The following is a 21,216-nucleotide window of genomic DNA, read 5'->3' on the forward strand; positions in this document are numbered from 1 at the left end:
CCATTTTAGGGTTGTACAGGAGCCGAATCAAATCGAGTTTGGCCCAACTCGGCCAGTAGGATACTCCAGATCAACCTTGGCTTGGTTCAGTCCTCGAGCCTGACTGGCCAGCTCAGCTCAGCGGGCCAAGTTCAAACTCAACCTTTCAGAGTTCAAGTTTATGTTTTAAGATTTTTAATATATAATATATAATTTATATAAATATAAAAATATTTTAAAAATATTTATATTAAGTGAAACCGATCCCAATTGAATTGATGCGAACTGAGTCAAGTTCCGAGCCTCCCAGCCGAGTTGAGCTCAGTCTAACTGGGACTCGCTTGAAATTTTTTCCAGCTCAAAAAATCATCTTGACTCGGCTCGAACCCAGTTTCAAGCGAAGTCGAGTCAAGTGAGTTAATTGAGCTAGCTCAGTTCATGTACAGCTCTATATGCCATTCAGTCCGTGAGCATTATGATCCCACAAACTCCTTTGGCCCCAAAAAGGTTTCCATGGTGAAGGGTGGTTCATTCTCCCCACTGTTTCTTGTGGCCTGACCTGCCTTGTTTTATTTTTCATGTGCTAATATTAGCTATCGAAACTGATGGATGGAGCAGATGCCACGTAAATATTGCGGTGGGCTCCACAAAGCTTAGGGTTTCATGGCTCCATGACACCCTGTACACCAAATGTAGTCCACGCCTAGAGGTGGGCATCGAGCCGAGTCGAGTCGAGGTGGGCCAAGCTCGGCTCAGCTTGTCCATGATGTACTTGTGTTCAAGCTCGAGCTCGGCCGTGGCCTCGAGCTCAATATTAAAGCTTGGCTTGTTTGCCAAAGCTGTCGAGTCGAGCTAGTGGTTCAAGTCGAGTCAAGTTTACCTTGAGTCGAGCTCAAGTTTGTTGGGTGAGAGAGTAATGGATTATGTTCTTCATCCTCCTCCGTTGATGAAAAATTCAAAAATCTTAGGGGAATCAAAGCAAAACCCGATGAAAAAAATCAAACAAAGCTTCGAATCGGATGAGGAAACCTGTAAGAACCTTTCTGTTCTTGATTTTCTTCCACCAGCAGAAATCCAAGTACTAAAAAAGAAACAGAGCTCTAGCCAATCAGATCATTAGATTTCCTTGAAGCTCTAACAAATTTAAGAAGAACCCATTTTGGATTTCTTAGGTTTCTCGCCCAAGAAGTAGATCTCAAGATATTGAAATCATACCATTTTCGAGCTGAAATGAAAATTAGTGGTGGTGGTCCGAGCGGGCATACGACTAGCAACGGGTAGAGAAAGAGATGAAAGGGAAAGGGAAAGGGAGTGCGTAGGTAGATGCTCCAGGGGTTTTTTTTTTAAAAATTTTATAAATCAGTTAAAACTTAAAACTTGTATTAATATAATAATATATATATTAATTGAGCTGAGTCAAGCTTGAGTTCGAGCTTCGAGTCAAGTCGAGTTCAAGTCAAGTTGAGTTGAAATGCCCCTTGGTCGAACTTGGCTTGAACTCAACTTGAGATTCAAATAATTAGCTTGGCTCGGCTCGAATCGGCCATTCAAGCCGAGTTAATCCGAGCTGACTCGAGCCGAGTCGAGCAAGTTTTTCGAGCCAGCTCGACTCATGAACAGCCCTATACACGCCTATCATTTTCCTAACGATCTATTTCTTTCGCCAAGTTGAGCCCACTGGACTGATGGATGAACTAGATTTCCAATAAACATAGATGGCCCAAGGTGATTCTCTATTCCTTTAGCCAATTGAGCCCACCAGACTGATGGACGGACTAGATTTCCAAGCAACATAGATGGCCCAAGGTGATTCTTGGACCAATTCTCCAAGCATATATTGCTCTAAAAGCTTGAACCGTTTGAGGATAGGGATGGTGCATCAATGCATATCAAGAGACTCTTAAGCTCAAGCTGTTAGAAGATGGTGTATTAACGTATATCAAGGGACTTTAACACAAATACCAAACAAATATATAAATGGGCACATCCTAACGAATGGGCCAAGATCATATGTTCATCAGTGGCCCACTTCCATACCACGTGGGTGAGAACAACTCCCATTTCTCTTCCATATAAGCTAGTGTCCTGGAAATTGTATTCCAGGCAGAGCATTCATCCGTGAAAGGGCATAATAACAACGCCAAGGCATTTTCATCATTACACACACACACACACACACACACACACACACACACACAATATATTTAACTGCCATTAGAGAAGAATGAAAATACATGAATTAAGAACGTTACTGGGACGTAAATTCTAAAATAATGAGCTGATGTTTTGTAAAAATCCCTTTCCATAAATAAGCATTCGAAACTTCAATGAAAAAGGGAATCACAATCCGATCGTCTTTGGGCAACAGTTGAAGATGGGTACCTTTCCTGGTAAATGGACAACAATTTAAAATGCAGATCGAAGAAGAGAATGGCCGGACAATTTGGATGAGGATAGATGGTACACGGACAATGTCACGTCCGTTCAACATGAACCTGTCCTGGCCCAAAAATCAGGACAGCTAGAAAAATAGTGACAGACAACCTGCACTCAAAATACAAGTGTGGCCCACCTGATGGGGGTAAATACCTGAACTTTTTTTTTTCTCTTTTGCAGAGGCATGTTAGTGCTCTTGCCTGACAAACGGTCTGGATCTCTTCCCACGTGTGCTCCACTGGCATGCAGATCATCTCCTTGATTTGTATAAATCATCTTAGCATTCTCATCAAAGAACAGTGATAGGGGAAAGACACAACCCTACCCATGAGTTATGCTCTTATGTTTGACTACCAGGCTTTAAAAGCTTTGACCTCATGCTGTTATGCATTCAGTCCAACCAAAATTGAAAAGATGTCGCATGCAAAAAAATGCCTTGGTCCATTGCTAATAGCAGACCACTTCCGTATGGGAACTATGTCTTCAGATTTCAGGTGAGATGATCGACTGCCAAGAAGTAACTCCCTACGATGGCAAAGGATGCAAGCCCACTGCGGGCCATCCGCAGCCAAATACCACGGAATAGGATACTTCTATCCAAGGGAGAGATCCCTGAAACTCTCTCGAGCCAATAACCTGGCACTTTCCATCTGAGAAGCTTCTTCTCCATGGACATATACTGCACAGAAAAAGACTAAATAATTAAATAAAGATATCAACACAAAAATTTCACCAGTGAAAAGATCGTCCAATGAAATCATTGTTTCTTTTCCTGCTTTCAGCTTCTTTTGTTTGCCACTGTATTGGGTTTCCAGTAATGGTCATTTCTACTCAAAAGACCGCTCGTGTGCATGGTTTCTAAAGCGACTCTAGGTAAGTAAGACAGTGCCGGTAAACATGCTGCCAAATGAATTCCAATTGCAACAAGCAGATAGAATCCAGTGTGTGTTTACCACAGACTATGGTTGTGAGAAGCCTGAAGCAAAGTGGCAACAGAGGTGTGGGAGCAGCACTTGGGTGTATCAGGTTAGTGCAACTAAACTGCAAACCACTAAATTGTATCAACTCATACCAATCCAGACCATCCAAATCATGGGCCCCATTTTATGGGAGCATAGCCTGAAAAATTGCACTAATACTTTTTGAGTTCAACCCTTCCATCACCAACCATCAAATGGACAGTGAAAAAGTAAATGGTCACTGGTCCCAATTTGATGGGCAAAATCGCAGTTAAGATCATCTGATTAGTGTAATTATTGGGCCATATCCTCCATCCATGGAAGGCCCACAATTTTAATGCTCTTCTTCTTCTTTGAAAGGCAATTTTAATGGTCTGATTAACATCCATGTATACCAAATGTTCTGTAGATGAGTTGCCACAACTTGGTAGTTCGTGGCAAATGCACATAGGTGTCTAGCCTAGCAAATAAGCAGAGGATGCAACAAAGTAAATCAATACGACTATTAACAAGGGGGTCAAAATCACTGATATCCAATCCTAGGAGCCGGGACTGAGTACGGGCTTCGAAGAAAAGTGACTGTTGAAAGACCAAGTAGATGAAACATGAATGGGTGCATTACCCCAAAGTGGGTTTGGCATCCCGAGGGGTGGGTCCCACTTCAAAGATCCAACATCATCATCATCATCATCATCTTCATAGCCTTGTACTAACTATTTGAAGTCAACTTGAACAATCCTGTTTAGATGATAATATTTGGAATAGGAATTCTCAATAATATTTGAAATAGGAATTCTCATGCTTGTTTTGCAGAAGCCAATCATAATTGAGATGGGAAATCTCATGCTTACTTAGCAAAAGGTTGCTCAACCAACTGCCAAATTGACATCAACACTTCTTTACACAAGCTTGGGACGAACTGGCTTGCGTGTCTACCCAATTATGACTCAGTTAACATTAACCCCTTTGAAATTGAAAACCCTCATTTTATTCCAAAATAAAGATTGGAGTTATGATATTGTGATGTGGGGCCCACAGTGTCATAACTCTTGTACCGCGTGTTGATATGCATATTAAATTTCTGTTCTCTGTTTGTACAAGTGAAGTCCATGTTTCGACCATCCAGATCGATGGTGTGATGTGCCCCACCTTGGATGGACTGTCTTGAAAATTTTCCAGGTCGAAAGATCGTAGCTTTAGAACCTTTTGGGTTGAAAATCAACATTTGGGCATTCTATCTTCAGCATCTACTTGCAGATCAACAATGGAAATGAAGGAAAATGACCTATCCATTTTGCACACCTCAGATTGACACGTGTAGATCACAAAATCATGGGCCCAACTAAAGGATTGCAAATTGGACCACTGTAGCAGGTTATGGTAATATAATACGGAGGATTACAGTTCTTCCTGAGTGATATGCATAGGATCCTCATGTTTTCTGTTTCGATGGGTAGGGGCATAGTTCAGCCATCCAGACCATTGGTCATGTTTGGCCTCATAGTGGATGGACCCTGCCTGATATCGTTTGGGTTGAAAGATCTTAAGTTTGGCATTTGGTTTATACCCTTCAACCAAAAAAAAAGGGACCACAGGTTCACACTAATTTATTTGTTTAAAAGGGGTAAAAAATCACTTCTAAGATCCAACAATTGAAAGAATTTTACCACCACAAATCCACATCATCAAGCAACATTTCAACAGGATATTTGGTGAAAAGGAAAAATGTAGATTATTGACACCTAAATGAAATGGAAAAGTAATGATCCTAGGGAAGTAGTTTGCACCATAATACTGTATGATACAAACTAGTTGTATTGTTCATACTAATCAATAATAATCCTAACCATGCGATCAGTGGGTTGCAAATGCACTGTTCAGATAAGTTATTAGAGAAAAGGTCAAATCATCAAACGAGGGAGTCCATTGGATTGTCAGAAAGCAACTTCACACCATGTTTGTTCCTTCTTCTGAACAGCTAGACATTGCCTCAGCCCTCTCTGTGCACGTCCTCCATCCATCCCACCCAACTGAATGCTATACGTGTGTACTTATATACATATCATCATTATCATAGCCTCGGCCCTACTACTTTGGACAGCTCCTCATGATTACTTACTAAAGGTTCAATGACTGCCTGCCTATGCTTTCATAAATTGTTGGCATTCCAAATGTGAAAACTTAATCCTGCTTTTGCATCTTACAAAACGAATCACTGAAAGTACCTTGGGAGTAACAATACATTGCGTTCGGCATTTTGCAGTGTCAAAGCAATGAGAAGCAGCAGCAGCTACTGAACTGGAAAATCCAGCCGCAAGACTAGCAGCTAAAAGGGACACTGGGCCAATTTCTTCTATAGAGCTGAAAAAAATGTCAAAACAAATATTAAAAGAGAAAGAAAAGAACAGGGATTTTAGAGTACAAGTTAACTACTACAAATAAGGACCAGCACAGGAAAAAAGCATAATATATAAACTAAAATTAAATGGTGACAACCGAATACAATATGTAACAATAATGTGAATCATGTAAACATTTCAACTTTCAATATTTGATAGAGTTTGTAGCCCAGTTTTCAATTTCATTCCATTTCAGTCGAAATAGCGAAAGCATTCACAGATTCAGGGATGGATACTGTACCGATCCCTGTTCCAGTCCAATTCAATCTATTTGGTTCATTTTCAATAATCTCAGTCTTCTTCCATAGAATGCTTTCACCACATTTCGATATGTTTCTAATTTTCCACCATTTTGGGCAGTTATTTTCAATGCCTAATGGTCATTTTACTAAAAAAAAAAAAGGAAGAAATTATAAGAACCTCCCAATCTAATGGCAGGGTTGAAAATGTTTTGAACTCTGAAACCCTTGTTTTGGGAAAGAGAGATTTACTATGTTCTTCAGTTTGTAGAAAGTTATATGCACATTGCTGATAATAAAAAATTACGTGCATCTTTCCCAAACACATGTCATGAGATTTGAAAGACCAGAAATTTCTATTCAAATATGAAAAGTAAAATGAGCTCCCAAATGGAGTAGACAGCCATGCTTTTTAGGGAGAAGAAAGTGAAGTGAAATGAGCCCTCAAGTACAACGGAATGTTTCACTTTATTTTTTCTTTTTCTTTTTTCTTCCTTTTTTAAAGATAACTGTTTTATTGATTAAACAACCAAATAGTCAAAGAATTACAACTCAGCCCAATAATTACAAGAGAGATTGCATCTGCTCTAAGAGCAGAGATACCAATGCCCATTCAGTTACATTGCTTTTTGCCCTATTGAAAACCCCCCATAATATTTCCGATAAATTGTTAAAACATCTAGTGTTCCTTTCCTCCCCCTTGCGAACGTGAAATGAACAAATAGATGATCTACTAACTTGTTGCTTTGCCAAAAGAGCAGGCAAGCATTGATAATGATCAGCCCCCTCTTACAAAGACAGTTGATAGTAAGAAGCACCTTGTTCCATCCTGCTAACCAAACAAAATCTGCTATCTTGAGGGGAGAGCCATAGCACCAAATGAATGACACATGTGATATACCCTCTGCCGACCCGGGGGGGTGGGGGGGGGGGGGGGGGAGGTGGGGGAGCATCCCAACTTGTCCTCAAGCCACTTTATCAAATCTAGCTCCAAACAAAGCACAATGCCCGAAAGATGCTTCAATAAATTTAAAAATTCTTCCTCTCACAAATTCCTTCTACATGGCGGTGTCGAAACTCTGCTAGAGCATTGCAATGAAAAGCACAGAACTATAGTTATTTCCGGATCCAGGGACACTGAGGCCAGATAGTCATATTTCAATCTTCTAGTTCCCAGCCATACATCTTCCCAAAATATTGCCCTTCTTCCATGTCCTACTGAAAACCCCACCCCTTCCTTAAACCTCCCTTCCATACCCAAAATCATTTTCTACATCCCCATAGCCTTGTATACGGATGACTTTTCATTCACCATCCCATTTCCTCTACCCCATATTTCCTAACAATTATTTCCTTCCATAGACTTGTCCTTTTCCAAGCTATTTACCACAAAGCGCCTTATTCATAATTTCCAACTTCCTAATAACCACGCCTCCATCCTTCTTCGGTCTACACACATCTCCCATTTCATAAGAGATGGATTTTATTTTCTCCTATCCTCCATAACAAATTCTTCCTTGGCCTTTCCAATTTCTTTATCACTCCCACAGGACATTTGAAGAGAGATTAAAAAATATAGGGGGAGATTCAAAAGGCATGCCTTAATTAGGACAATCCTTCCACCTAAGGATAGATGTCATTGCTTCCAAGATGACAATTTCTTTTCAAACCTTTCAATGACTCATCCCAAATATGCTTAAGTGGGTTTCCCAATACATAGCTGCAACCCTAAGTACATAAATGGAAATGTTCCAACCTTGCATCCAAACACCACTGACAGATTCTCGACAACCTCCTTGGGTAAACCTATACCCTAAATTTCGCATTTATGAGAATTCACCTTTAAGCCTGAGACCGCTTCAAAGTAACATATAGCATTTCTCAGATTGTCCACTTGCGACTCATTTGCATCGCAAAACAAGATGGTGTCTTCCACGAACTGATGATGGGACACTTGTAAATCTCCCCCATCCATCTTGAATATGCTTATCAGGTCCAATGAGACCCCTTTATCTAACATTCTGCAAAGAGCTTTCGCCACCACGATGAAAAGAAGAGGCAATAGCGGATCCCCCTACCTTAGACCTCCCACAAATGCACAATATCTAGTCGTGGATTATCTATCTGATAAGGAACCTGCCCAGTCTGCATTTACATCTGCATCTGAATATCTTATGAACTGAAGATAAACATTTCGTTTGTACAAAATTCCTTGACCTAGTGCTCCTTTAAGGTATCACAAAATTTAAGTAATTGATTCCATGTGACATACTTTTGGAGAATTTGTGAATTTGCTTACCACACTCAATGCATAGGATATGGTTGGTTGGGTAATAATTAAGTAAATAAGTTTTCCAACCGATCTTCTATACCTCCCCAGATTATCCATTGCATCTCCTTGATCATTTACAAGCTTGTGATTAAGATCCATTGAAGTGTTAATTGGCTGTCCCAAGAAGACTCTTCTATGAGTAAATCTTCTGCTAGGATATATTCACTCCTTTGAATCTAGCTACTTTTATACCATTGAAGTATCTAAGATGACCCAGATCTTTTGTGAGAAAATGTGGTTAAAGATACTTCTTTAGTGCTTCAATCCCCTTGTTGTCACTTCCAGTAACAACAATATCATCCACATATACTACAAGCATAATGAGACATGAGATATCCTCCTATACAAAAACGAAATGATCAACATGACTTCGAAAAAAATGCCTAGTATAATACAACCTTTCGAAAAAAGTTCAATACAACCTTGTTGAACTTGTCAAACCATACATGTGGAGACTATTTTAACCAAAAAACAAGGTATTCTGTAATGGTAATTGTGGTTGTAACGGCCACCACTGTTACCTTTACGATATGAACTATAACGGCCGTTACGATTTTTATTTATTTATTTTTTTGTTAATTGAAAAAAAAAATCTGAAAAACCTATATCGGCCTCGTAATGGATTGTTACAAAGCTATTATGGCCATTAAAAGAGCTGTAATGGGCCGTTATAGGGATTCTAACAGCTGTTACCGATCATTTTTTCCATAACGGTTGTTACGGCCTTTACGACCCCGTAACGTGTAACGATTACCATCTTTACTTTTACGTAATGTCCTTTACGGTCCCATAATGGCCGTTACGGCACACTAAGTCCATAAATTGCCTTTCGCTGACACACTTTATCAGACTCCCCTTGAGCAACAAATCTAGGAGGTTGCTTCATATAAACTTCCTTTATAAGATCATCATAAAGGAATGCATTTTTTATGTCAAGTTGGAAGAGGGGTCAAACATGATTAACAACTACAAGCAGTGTAACTCGAATGGAATTCAACTCGGACACATGAGAGAAGATTTTTACTATAATCAACACCAAGTGTTTAAGTTTACCAACCAAAATAGTGGAAAACGAGATGAGAAAGAGAAGAAAAGAGAATGTTGAGAGAGGAGAATAAGGTGAAGTTAAGGTTCACACCCCCCCTCTCCTTCTTTTATATTATGAAAGTTTCATCTCTACAGAAATGGCATTAACAACAAAAGAAAAAAATCACCTATCCTAGACCAAAATAACCCATCTAAGTAGGCCCATCTCACATTCATAAACAACTTGAAATAAAAAAAAAACTTTCAACAACCCATTGACTAAGATTTTAAAAATAAAAAAAACAAAAAAAAACTTGGCAGATGTGACGAACATTTGAATCCATTTCCTCCATTTATCCCCATAATCGAGACAACCTAATATGTAATTCAAGAAGTCCCAATCAATGGGATCGTACAGCTTTCCCAAGTCTAGTTTGCAAACTATGCCGCTTCTGCCTTCCTTGTGGCTGGAATCAATACACTCGTGGGCAATCAATGCACTATCCAATATTTTTCTACCTTCTACAAAAGTGCCTTGGACCTTGGATATCACCCTTCCAAGAGTGGCTCAAAATCTCATGGAGAACACTTTGGCTAAAATTTCATAAGGGGCCCTAATCAAACTTATCGGTCTGAAGTCCCTCAAGTTGCTTGTGCCCTTCCTTGGGATCAGTGCAATGAATGACACGCCGAGCTCAGCCGGAAGTCTACCGCTCTTGAAGAACTCATGGTAAAAGCAAGGAAGTTGTTTTTTACTAAACCCCAGATTTGGAAGAACGGATACCGCTCTTGAAGAGCTCAATGGAATGCTTCACTTTCAGATACAAAGAAATACTTGTAAATTAATTTCAGAGTAACAAAGGACTTCCTAACAGCTGTACTGTGGACAATATGTGTCAGGCAAGGAGTCTGCATTCAGTTAGTTAATGATACATCTTCAGCAAGTTATGAGACTGCAATTTAGGCTGTATTTCAATTAGTTAACAATACATCTTCAGCCACCCAAAATCTTGGAACTCTGTAATGCTTATGCCCAATGTATCCTTTGCAAGATATTAATGTTTTGGGAACATGATATCCATGGAAGAGTAATAGAACAGATATGAGAATATAAATTCAATAATATGTTAAACTTCATTTAAGAAAAATATTCCATATGGCATACAAATGGCAGATACACCTCACATTTCTACAATGCTATTTTGAATTCATCTCCTTTTCTTGTTATATGTCATTACTAATTTACTATTTATTTGGTATTAACACCTTAACATTTGGAGAAACTTGACAGATGTGGAAGCAGACGAGTTCATTCGGCTCTTGGTGGCTTCAACATCATCATCCTTCTTTGGGTTAGCAGGATGTGTTGGTGTGGAAGAAGGAAAAGTTGAGTCAGTTTCTACAGGCTGATACAAGGGTCTTTTCTCTAGTAAGCGAATTGGTCACACTTCTCAAGTTTGGTATTATGATGCCTCTCCTAAGGTTGCGGCTTTTGCTTGGTTGATGGGTAAGAATAAGGTGCTTGTTACAAATAATCTTCTAAAGGGGAAGATGGTGATTCCTACTATTTGTGTGATATGCATGCAAAATGCGGAAGTTGCTTAATCATCTATTTATCCACTAACCTTACGCTAGAGAGGTGTTGGAGAGATTCTTTGAAGCTTCTCAAAGTGTCATGGCCAATGCCGGGGTGGTTGGTTCTTCTAGAAAGCATGTAGGCTCTATGGGAGAGAAATGATTGGTATTTCCGGAATCAAAGTGGGTCGGTGTTGAAGGTCTATAGAAGGGCAAAGTTAGATGTATTGGGTTGGGCCTCAACCATAAAGGCCCTTGAAGAGTGTACCTTTCCTCTTTCTATTGGTCTTCGTAGATGTAATCTACCTTAGATCTCCTTCTTTGGCTTCTTTTGTCTAATAAATTTCATTATCTTTTAAAAAAAACATATTGACATGATTAAGGATATAAATGAGGGGTTGGTAACAAATGCGAGGACCACTAGTGGGGTTAGGAGTGACAAGTGATTTTCCAATTACTGTAGGCTTATACCAAGGGTCGGCATTGAGCCCAGATCTTTTTTCACTGCTTATGGACGAGTTAAGAAGGCATTTGCAAGAAGAGGTTATGTTGTTTGCGGATGACATAGTTTTGATTGACAAGGCGAGGAAGGAGGTAAATGCAAAGCTAGAACTACTAATGGGGACCACGCGCACACGCACACGCACGCCGCCCCCCCTACGCACGTAGGCAAGGAGGAGGGCCCCACCGTCGATTTGGCTCGATGACGACGTCCAGGGAAGGCCTCCTAGTTAGAAGATTGAGTTTTGGTTCGTTGGAGTGGGCTCGATAGTCAAGTAAAGCCCATCATGGGTTCTCATGATCGTGGCCCACTAGTCTCATTAATCTCGTATTTTAAGTTTTACTTATTATTGTTATTTAGAATATCATGGACGGTTTAGATTACTTTGATTAATTATTATTTTTTATTACTTCATCGCCAAGTAATAGGTTGCGCACATGGCGCGAGTTTTGGGGTATAGGGTTTTCTTATAAATAGGCACCCCTTGTAGGTTTTTTTCCTTATTGAAGATTAATAAAAATCCATGCGTTTTTCTACTCCTCTGAGTTCTTGAGTTGTGGAAATCCAATTGGGTGAGAAGCCCTCTCTTCATCGAAGGGCTGACTACCGCGGTGCAAAGCCACATCTATCCCGATTCGCCCCCATCCTCTACCATCCCTATTTCTCATCTCCTACAATCATCTACACTTCGAATCCGTTCTTTATCACAGCAATTCTTCTCCCTACAACATAATTTCAGAATCTGGCCCTGCAGGAGGGATGAAACTTCGGCGGAGCACCACGCAAAGACCACACATCGGATTAGCCCGACAATCGGGGGTTTTGGAGTCCTCCCCTGGCCGACCAGACCCTAGAAGTCGGTTCTTGGAATCGGGGCTCGCTCGCACGTGCGGCCAAGCCCCTGTGCACGTGCATCAGGCCTGGCCCACTGTCCACATGTGTGGACTGTTGCCAGGTTCAGATTTTCTACTTATTTCATCCCTCTCATACCTGTTTTCCATAACTCTAACCCTATATTGCATTATTTTCACTTTGTTTGTCTCTTTCTTACCCTAGGGTTCTCTGAACTGAAACTGGTGAATCCCTTGGATTAGGGACAGATTGCTATGCATGTGTGGATGAGTTTTACTTCCCTTTGAGTATCGTTTGATTCATAATTTTTATTGATTCAGCCCTAACATGTGTAAGCCTGGACTCGCACAGATTCCCCTTGCTTGAATGTTTGAATTTTTGTGTGGGATGTGGAAATTTTTTGTGAATGTTTCTGAATTAGTTTGATCTAAAGCATGAGATCTTGCATATCATAGTTAATTTTCATGTCCTACATCAACTACGAAGGGATGCTTTATAATCTAACGGTTTTAAAATTAGTCAGACTAAACAGAGTATATGGAATGGAATACAATTTTAGTAACAATAGGAGTAGAAACAAGGAATTAGTTAAGATTGTTGACAAATAAGTACCCCATATGACCATTTTGGTACCTTGGGTCGATAATTCATGAAAGTGGACAGATTGAGAAGGATTGCTCATAAAATTAGAACTAGGTGGATGAAATGGAGATGGGGCCTCTGGATTTTTACATGATCGCCACACCCCAATTGCACCACAGAGGAGAGTTATAGCATAGCTATGATCTTGTTTTATGGGCAAAATGTTGGGCAGTCAAGGAACGACATATTCATAAGACGGGTGGAACTAATGGATGAGTGGCAAGATGAGTAAGGATATATTTAGAAATGAATAGATTTGAGGAACTTAAAGAGTAGCACAAATAGGCAACAAGATGAGAGAAAGTAGGCTTTAGATGGTTTGGTCATATGCAACGGAAACCATGAACTACACTGGTTAGGAATGAGTTGGTTCAAGTTGAAGGCTCTACAAGGGCATGGGGAACGCCCAAAAGGACGTGGGTGGAGGTGTAAGAAAAGACATGATGAACTATGGTTTAACTGAGAACATGGTCCTTGATTGCGTCAAATGGCAGAAGAAGATTCGTGCAACAGACCCCAATTAGCTGGGATAAGGCTTAGATAATGATGATGATTGTTAAATGGTACATTGATATATTTTATTTTGCATTTGACTTATTGAATATTTAATCTTTCAAGTTTCAATAGTATCATATAACCATGGGATATGCCAATGTTCATTAAACACCAATAACATCCAAAAACATAGCATGTGTAAAGATTCAAGTTATTATAGTGGCATTGCAAAATTTGAACTTGGCCTATAGAGGGCCACTCTTATAGCTATATTGGTTGCAATTACTTGGGGCTTGTTTGAAAAGATGCATTGCATTGCATTAGATGGAATTAACACCATTATTACACAATGATTATAGTATGGAAATAGCATGGTATTTTAACCATCCAATCTCACGTTTGGGATCGAATTCTTCGTTTGGGAAAAAAGGTTGTTTTATATGAAACCAATGTTTGTGGGGCACTAGAACTGTAATCAATAGAGCAGATTTCATAACTAATGCCTATCACCTATATTCACATGCAACTTAAGTGTCACGTGTAAAGGGCACAAAGGATGGACAACATGGATAAAACACATGCATCAACGTGGGGCCCATAGATTTAGTGGATCACGAAATCCACTAGAAATCCTGTTTTATCTCCTGCTAGGATTGGAAGGTCAAATACTTGGATTAGTCCAATCCTTTCCATCGATTCCAAAACGCCAGATGGAATTTATATCCCACCAAATTGATGAGGACATCAGTGGTGCACCCTTTAGAGTGTACCAGAAGAGGAGGCGTCGCCGACAGAGTATCGGAGCGGAGGAGTTGATATGGATGGACGCTGCGTCCAATCCATTTTCTAACGCGCTACGAGTGCAAGAGCGGCATGACTGCAGGCTCACGGGGCGGATTTCACACCCTGTCACACGAGTGTTTTAGTTTTAGACTTTTTGTTGTTTTCTTTGTTTCAGGGGCTTTATTACACTTTTTATTTTAATTTTTTTTATCTTTTTATTATTTTTCTTGTTTTCAGGGGCTTTAGTGCACTTTTACTTTTTCCATGGCTTATATATATGCTGTGAGAAATCCTATTTTAGATATAGAATGAATAAGAATTCATACGTTTTTTTTTTCCCCTCTTATATCAAAGAGATTAGGGTTTCAGGATTAGCCCTTGGGTGTTGAGGATTCCACCTCAGTTTCAGGTTTCCTTCTTTCTAGATCTTCGAGGTGCGGGAAAAGGTAAGAATAAGACATTTTATTTTCTTTGATGCCCTAGAATACATACATTCTTCTTCTCAAACCTATCTCTTATTCATCAATTTTGTTCATCTCTGGATATTTCCTTTTGGTTTGAATGAAAAAGAAGGATGACTAGTCAGGAGAATCAGATCCAAACTTGATTGTGGATTGACTTATGCTAGATCTGGGATATCCTTATATACCTAGGTCCTCTATTTTTACTGTTTACATGATTTTATACATCTTGACGGAATGATCTCATCTCTATGTTGAGATTTTCCTAATTCATTTGATTGAAACAATTAGTTGATTAATTTATCTATTTGAATCTCTTCATCCTTATCATACATGCATTTAGGGTTAGGCCATCACATGTCCCTGCATCACAAATGAAAAGCAATAATACCCAATCATGCATTCCAAACATGCCCTTATATGTTATGGGTTCACTATAGGTCAAGTCTGAAGCTTAATTGGACTGGTTCGTAAGGAGCTTAAGTTACCCTTTATCAGCAAGAATCATTGTGCATGTCACTTTAACCCAAAATGCAACAAGTATAGGAGTGAACTTGCTACTACCAAGACTAATGGGATTAGCACAGCAAGAATATCCAAATTCTTGTGAAAACAGAACAAAATCAAGGTTGTTAAGATGACGACGATGACAATGACAATGATGAAAGAAAAAGGTGTCTTGTGGTGAAGATATCTGCTAAATTGGTTTTGACACGTGAGTCATCAACTAAACTGCTTTAGAAATGTTACAAAAGCTGGCCCTTCATGACTGGATTTCATTGAAAGAATTGGTAAACGAATACTTTGTAGTTGAGTTTAAGGATGTGCTAATGGATGGCACTTGATGACCAATGAAGTGCTATGTTAGAAAATACCTCTTACGATTATAAAAAGGAAGCAAAAAAAAAAAGAAAGAAAAAAAGATGAAAAAAAGAGCAGTTAGCAAGACGAAGCATAAAGCATGTGATGAATTGGACAATAGGTTAAGCACTACATGGGGAGAGCAATATCAAGAAACTAGCAAAAGTGAGAGAGGAATAGAGACAACCCACATTGGATGCAAGGTGAGGATCAGAGGGTCTTACTTAAAGACAAATGAGATTAAGAAGGGGGAGATGCTACTTTCAGAGATTGTTGAATGAAGATGTGGGCATATGGGAATAAAACTAGGAGGGTTAGGATTCGAGAGCCCATGTGTATTTTCACATAATTTTGGAGGTAAGTAAAAGTAGCTTTAATAAGGATGGGGAAAGGAAAGAAAAGGTTGTGGAGGCAAACAATATACCTATGTAAGTGTGGAGACATGCAAAGAATGCATTAGGTGAGTAGAGGAGAAGCATTATATACCTATTTGCAAGAAGAAAGGAGAATCACAAAGGTGCACAAACTATAGGGAGATGAAACTTATATGAATCACACATCAATCTTCTAGGACGGGGTGGTGGAACAAAGATTAAGACAAGAAACAAAGATAACGGTTTGGCTTTAATGCTGGATGATTAACAGTTGAAGCTATTTTTGATGGGAACATCAGAGTGTACCAGCGTCGCCGTAAGAGAGCCTCAGGCCCTGGCCCAACCTAACCCACACTTTATTTGGGTGATCACTATTTGGGCCTGGCCCGTGGGCCACTTTGAAGACCCCATGTGCATAGGATGAGCATCATGAAGGCCCCAAACTAGGAGGATGCACATGGGCTGCATTATTTGGAGTGTCAGGATATAGTTTTTGAGAGTTTTGGTTGAGATTCAACCGTTGGATTGCATCCTATCACATGGTGGGGCCCACCATGTGATTAAGTCCTTTTTTTCAGTTTTTAGTGTCTATTTATGTTTTGTTATTTTTCTACACGTTTTGGTTGGTTTAGATTTCTTAGTGGGCCCCTAATTTGCTAGATTTTAAAAGGGGCATGTTGGTCATTTTACTTTTAATGTAAAAACTCTATTTAAGGGGGAGAAATGTCCAACCCTAGGAGTAATAAAGAGTACACGTTTGTTTTCTAAAGAGAAACTTTTCTTTCTTCTATGCGACTTGGAAGAACCCTCCATGAGACTTGGAGCAAGGTGGTGAGATTCCATCTTATCGTGTGACTCGCTCACGTGTTTATCTTCTGTAAGGTATGGTCTTTCCTTCTCTTTTTACTGCTTTAAAACACCTCTTTGATCCTATCTAGCCTAAATTCTTCAATCCATTATGCCCAAAACCTCGACACCCTATGTCCCTGCCTCCCACATAAAACCTACCCTAGACCCTCTCCTAATTTCCTCCCACAACCATCAATTCCCAAATTACAGATTTATCCCACCTCATATCCCACGTGATCTCCATCTCCTCTAAACATAGTTTATGTGGTGAATGAGTATGGTAAATTCTGCCCATGAATATTTTGTTGATATTCTATGCTAAGGGGTTGTTCTAACAACCTTGACATCCTGCGATTTAATCTTTATAATGTGTGCATGTGGGGATGATTTCTAATGAAATGACATGCATTTTTGCTTGTTAAAATTACTGTTTGGTGAACTATTCTGCTGAAATTATTGTTTAGTGGGCTTGGCCTATAACCTGTGTGCTTTGAATTGTCCTTTGAATAATCTCCTGTGAAACATGTCATCCACACATGTATCCTACATCATTTTTGGTATCAGAGAGAAGGTTTAGCATAGAGTATTTGTGACTCCCATATAAAGTTAGGGTCTTTTGTGTTCATGCATATAGGTTGAGATTGCATCTCGTATAGTGTTTAGGCCACACCATTAGGATAGTAAATCTGAACTAGAGTCTAGGGTTACATTGGGTACACCCCGTGCCCCATCGAATCAGTTTTCGTGTCAGTCCTAGAATTAGTTTCTTCCTTTTGAGTGAGTCATTACATTAAAGTTGTCTGAGGTGTGTCGCGGTATAGCAACCGCAAGTAATAGTCGTGATCCCAACCCGTTATCTCAACAGATCCTAGCACAACTACAAGCTATCACATCTAGGCTAGATCGTCTTGAAACAACCGTTGAGGAGCAGTGCGCAGCGACAAAATCCAATAAGCGGCGCCTTGCTAACCTTGAGGATCCTAGGGACGAGCATGAGTCTCAGGCTGAGGTATTGGGGCGTGGTGCTAGAAGGGATCCCACAACCCCAGTAGAGCCAGCTAGGGCTCCCATAGCACGTCCTACCCCTCAGAGAGAGCCTGTTAGGGATTATGCGAGGGGGCATGACCCAGTAGTTGGCCGTGCAGGGGTGCGTCTTCGGCCACCCTGGTTTGAGTACCATGACCGCCATGATGTTGAAGACCGTGTCATGAGAGGTGTGAAAGTCGACGCGCTGAGCTTTGATGGTCAACTGGACCCCAAAGTCTTTGTCGACTGGTTGGCAGACATGGACCACATTTTCGAGTAGCATGACATGCCTGACGACCGTCAAGTGCGGTTCGCCAAGATGAAGCTTGTTAGTCAGGCTAAGTCTTTTTCGCTGAACTATGAGCGCCGACTTGAGAGGTCTAGGCAACCTCCCATCACACTATGGACCGAGATGAAAGAGGCCCTGAGGGAGAAGTATCTTCCCCTGTCATACCAACAAAAGCTCATGGATCAGTGGCAGTCCCTTCGCCAGGGGAACATGTCAGCCACAGATTATATTGCTAAATTTGATGAGCATATGTTGCAGTGTGACATCCAGGAGGACCCCATTGCGACACTCTCCAGATTTAGGATGGGGCTCCGACCTGATCTTCAGCACGAGCTGCTCACTCGCGATGTTGGCACCTTGGATCATGCCTACCAGTTGGTGCCTGAGTTAAAGCGATATGTAGCACTCCAGTGTTCTTGACGTATGGACTATCGAGATCCCAGTTCTAGGTCTCCATCTCAGGATATGAGACCTAATTATGGGACTTAGTCCAAACCATCCTCCTCTAGTCGACCCAATCCTAGAGATTTCAAGGGTAAGGCCATTGAGGGATCTAGCTCAAGAGGAGGTGAGCCTACAGAATGCTACCAGTGCGGCAAAACGGGTCATTTCGCATGTGAGTGTCCCCAAAAGGTGTGAGGAAAGGCCCTCCTGATTGAAGATCAAGGGGAAGATCATAATGACCAGGGCAACTATGAAGAAGAAGAGTATTGCCCTGATGTTGGTGCTAGTGATGAAGACAATGAGGAGACTATCCTACTTGCTATAGTCAGACGTATCCTAACTCAAGCTAAGGACCAGGATGATTGGCGTCGTTCTACTATTTTCCGTACTTACGCCAAAAGTGTGGAAAAGAATTGCAAAGTCATTGTCGACAGTGGAAGTTGTCCAAATGTGGTCTCCGCTAGCACCTTGGATCGTTTGGGGTTGAAGCCCACTCCCCACCCTCAACCCTATAAAGTCTCTTGGGTTGACGACTCTTCCGTGCTAGTGTCCCAGTGTTGTCTGGTGCCTTTGGAGTTTGGATCCTATAAAGACACACTATGTTGTGATGTTTTGCCCATGGATGTGGGACACATAATCTTGAGTCAACCTTGGCTCTTTGATAAGGATGTCATGATATATGGTCGTTCAAATGCATGTACATTCTTACACGAAGGCAGAAAGATTATTCTGAAGCCTCTGCCTCCCAAGAATACCCAGGCTAAAATGAGAGACGTCAAGTAGGGTGATGGAAAAGAAGTGAGGAAATCTCAAACAAAGTCTCTTCACATTATTAATGCGAAAGAATTTGAGAAAGAGGCTACAGAGAGTTTGGAGGTGTATGCCCTAGTGGTAAGAGAGGTTACATCAGAGGTTAGGGCAGAGATCCCATCTAGGGTGAGTCCCGTTCTAGAGGAGTTTAGTGATGTATTTCCTGAGGACTTACCAGATGAACTTCCACCCATGAGGGACATCCAACATGTCATTGACTTAGTCCCTGGGTCTACTCTCCCGAACCTTCCTCACTATCGAATGAACCCAATTGAGTATGTCGAGTTGAAGAGGCAAGTCGATGAGTTGTTAGGAAAAGGGTTCATTCGAGAGAGTTTGAGTCCATGTGTTGTGCTTGTACTCCTCACACCCAAAAAGGATGGCATGTGGTGCATGTGCGTGGACAGCCGAGCAATTAACAAGATCACAGTCAAGTATTAGTTTCCTATACCGAGACTTGATGATATGCTCAACATGATGGCCGGTGCCATGATTTTCTCAAAGATTGACCTCAAGAGTGGGTTTCACCAAATTCGCATTCGCCCAGGTGATGAATGGAAGACAGCCTTCAAGACGAAGGATGGGTTGTACGAATGGCTGGTCATGCCCTTTGAGTTGACTAATGCCCCAAGTACTTTTATGCGAGTGATGACCCAGGTGTTGAGGCCCTTCATGGGCAAGTTCCTAGTGGTTTATTTTGACGATATTCTCATTTATAGTACCACTAAGGAACAACATCTCCACCATTCGAGGCAAGTCTGTGAGATCCTTAGGACAGAGCAATTATATGCGAACCTGAAGAAGTGCGCTTTTATGTCAAATCGAGTTATCTTCTTAGGGTTCATAGTGTTGTCCAAGGGTATGCGTGCGGATCCTGAAAAGGTCCGGGCCATAGTGAGTTGGCCGGAACCACGGAACTTCATGAGGTGCGTAGCTTCCACGGCTTAGCTACCTTTTATCGTCGGTTCATTAAAGGCTTTAGTTCCATTATGGCTCCCATTACCGATTGCATCAAAAAAAGGGAGTTCCAGTGGACCAGTGCAGCCTCTAAGGCCTTTAAAGACATAAAGGGCAAGATAGTTGAGGCCCCTGTCATGCGACTTCCAGATTTTTCAAAGTCTTTGAAGTTGCATGTGATGCCTCAGGTGTGGGAATTAGGGGAGTACTAAGTCAAGAGGGACACCCAGTTACCTATTTCAGTGAGAAACTAAATGAGGCAAAACAGAAATACTCCACCTGTGATAAGGAATTTTATGCGGTAGTGCAGTCATGGAGGCATTGGTGCCACTATTTACTCCCGCATGAGTTCGTCTTGTTCTCTGACCACGAGGCCTTGCGATATTTAGGCTCTCAGAAGAAGTTGAACCCTAGGCATGCTAAATGGGTCGAATTTCTTCAAGAGTACTCGTTTGTTCTCAAGCACAAGGCTGGAGTCGAGAACAAACCCGCGGATGCCCTTAGTCGTAGGGTTGTGACTCTCCATTCTCTAAGAGTAGAGGTTACAGGTTTTGAGCGGTTAAAAGACGAATATCCTGAGTGTCCGGAGTTTGGAGAGAGATATGTGTCACTTCTAGAGGATCCCACGAGGACAGACAGTGAGTTTGTCATTCATGATTATTACCTGTTTCGTGGAGATCGGCTCTGCATTCCTCGCACGTCCCTACGAGATTTCCTGATATGGGAGCTACATGCAAGTGGTGTAGCTGGTCATTTTAGAAGGGATAAAACGATAAACCTTGTTGATTACCAATTTTACTGGCCAAGTCTCAAGTGAGATGTGGCTAGAATTGTAGGGCAATGTCGTACATGTCAGCTGGCAAAGCAAAAGAAACAGAACACAGGATTGTATACTCCTTTGCCTGTGCCATATGCCCCTTGGGACA

General features: G+C 40.9%; 1 protein-coding gene across 1 annotated transcript in view; it reads right to left on the reverse strand.

Annotated features, from left to right (window-relative positions):
• Positions 1-2,473: 2,473 nt before the first annotated feature.
• The window catches only part of LOC131223639 (uncharacterized), a 68,121-nt gene continuing 49,378 nt past the window's right edge, over positions 2,474-21,216 (reverse strand). The window contains exons 5-6 of the mRNA XM_058219092.1: positions 5,600-5,735; positions 2,474-3,094 (exon numbers count right to left, since the gene is read on the reverse strand). Of these exons, the coding sequence (XP_058075075.1) occupies positions 2,906-3,094; positions 5,600-5,735 (325 nt within the window). The 3' untranslated portion in view covers positions 2,474-2,905. The remainder of the gene's footprint in view (positions 3,095-5,599; positions 5,736-21,216) is intronic.

This window comes from Magnolia sinica, chromosome 13 (assembly GCF_029962835.1).
Source record: "Magnolia sinica isolate HGM2019 chromosome 13, MsV1, whole genome shotgun sequence".
NCBI lineage: Eukaryota > Viridiplantae > Streptophyta > Magnoliopsida > Magnoliales > Magnoliaceae > Magnolia > Magnolia sinica.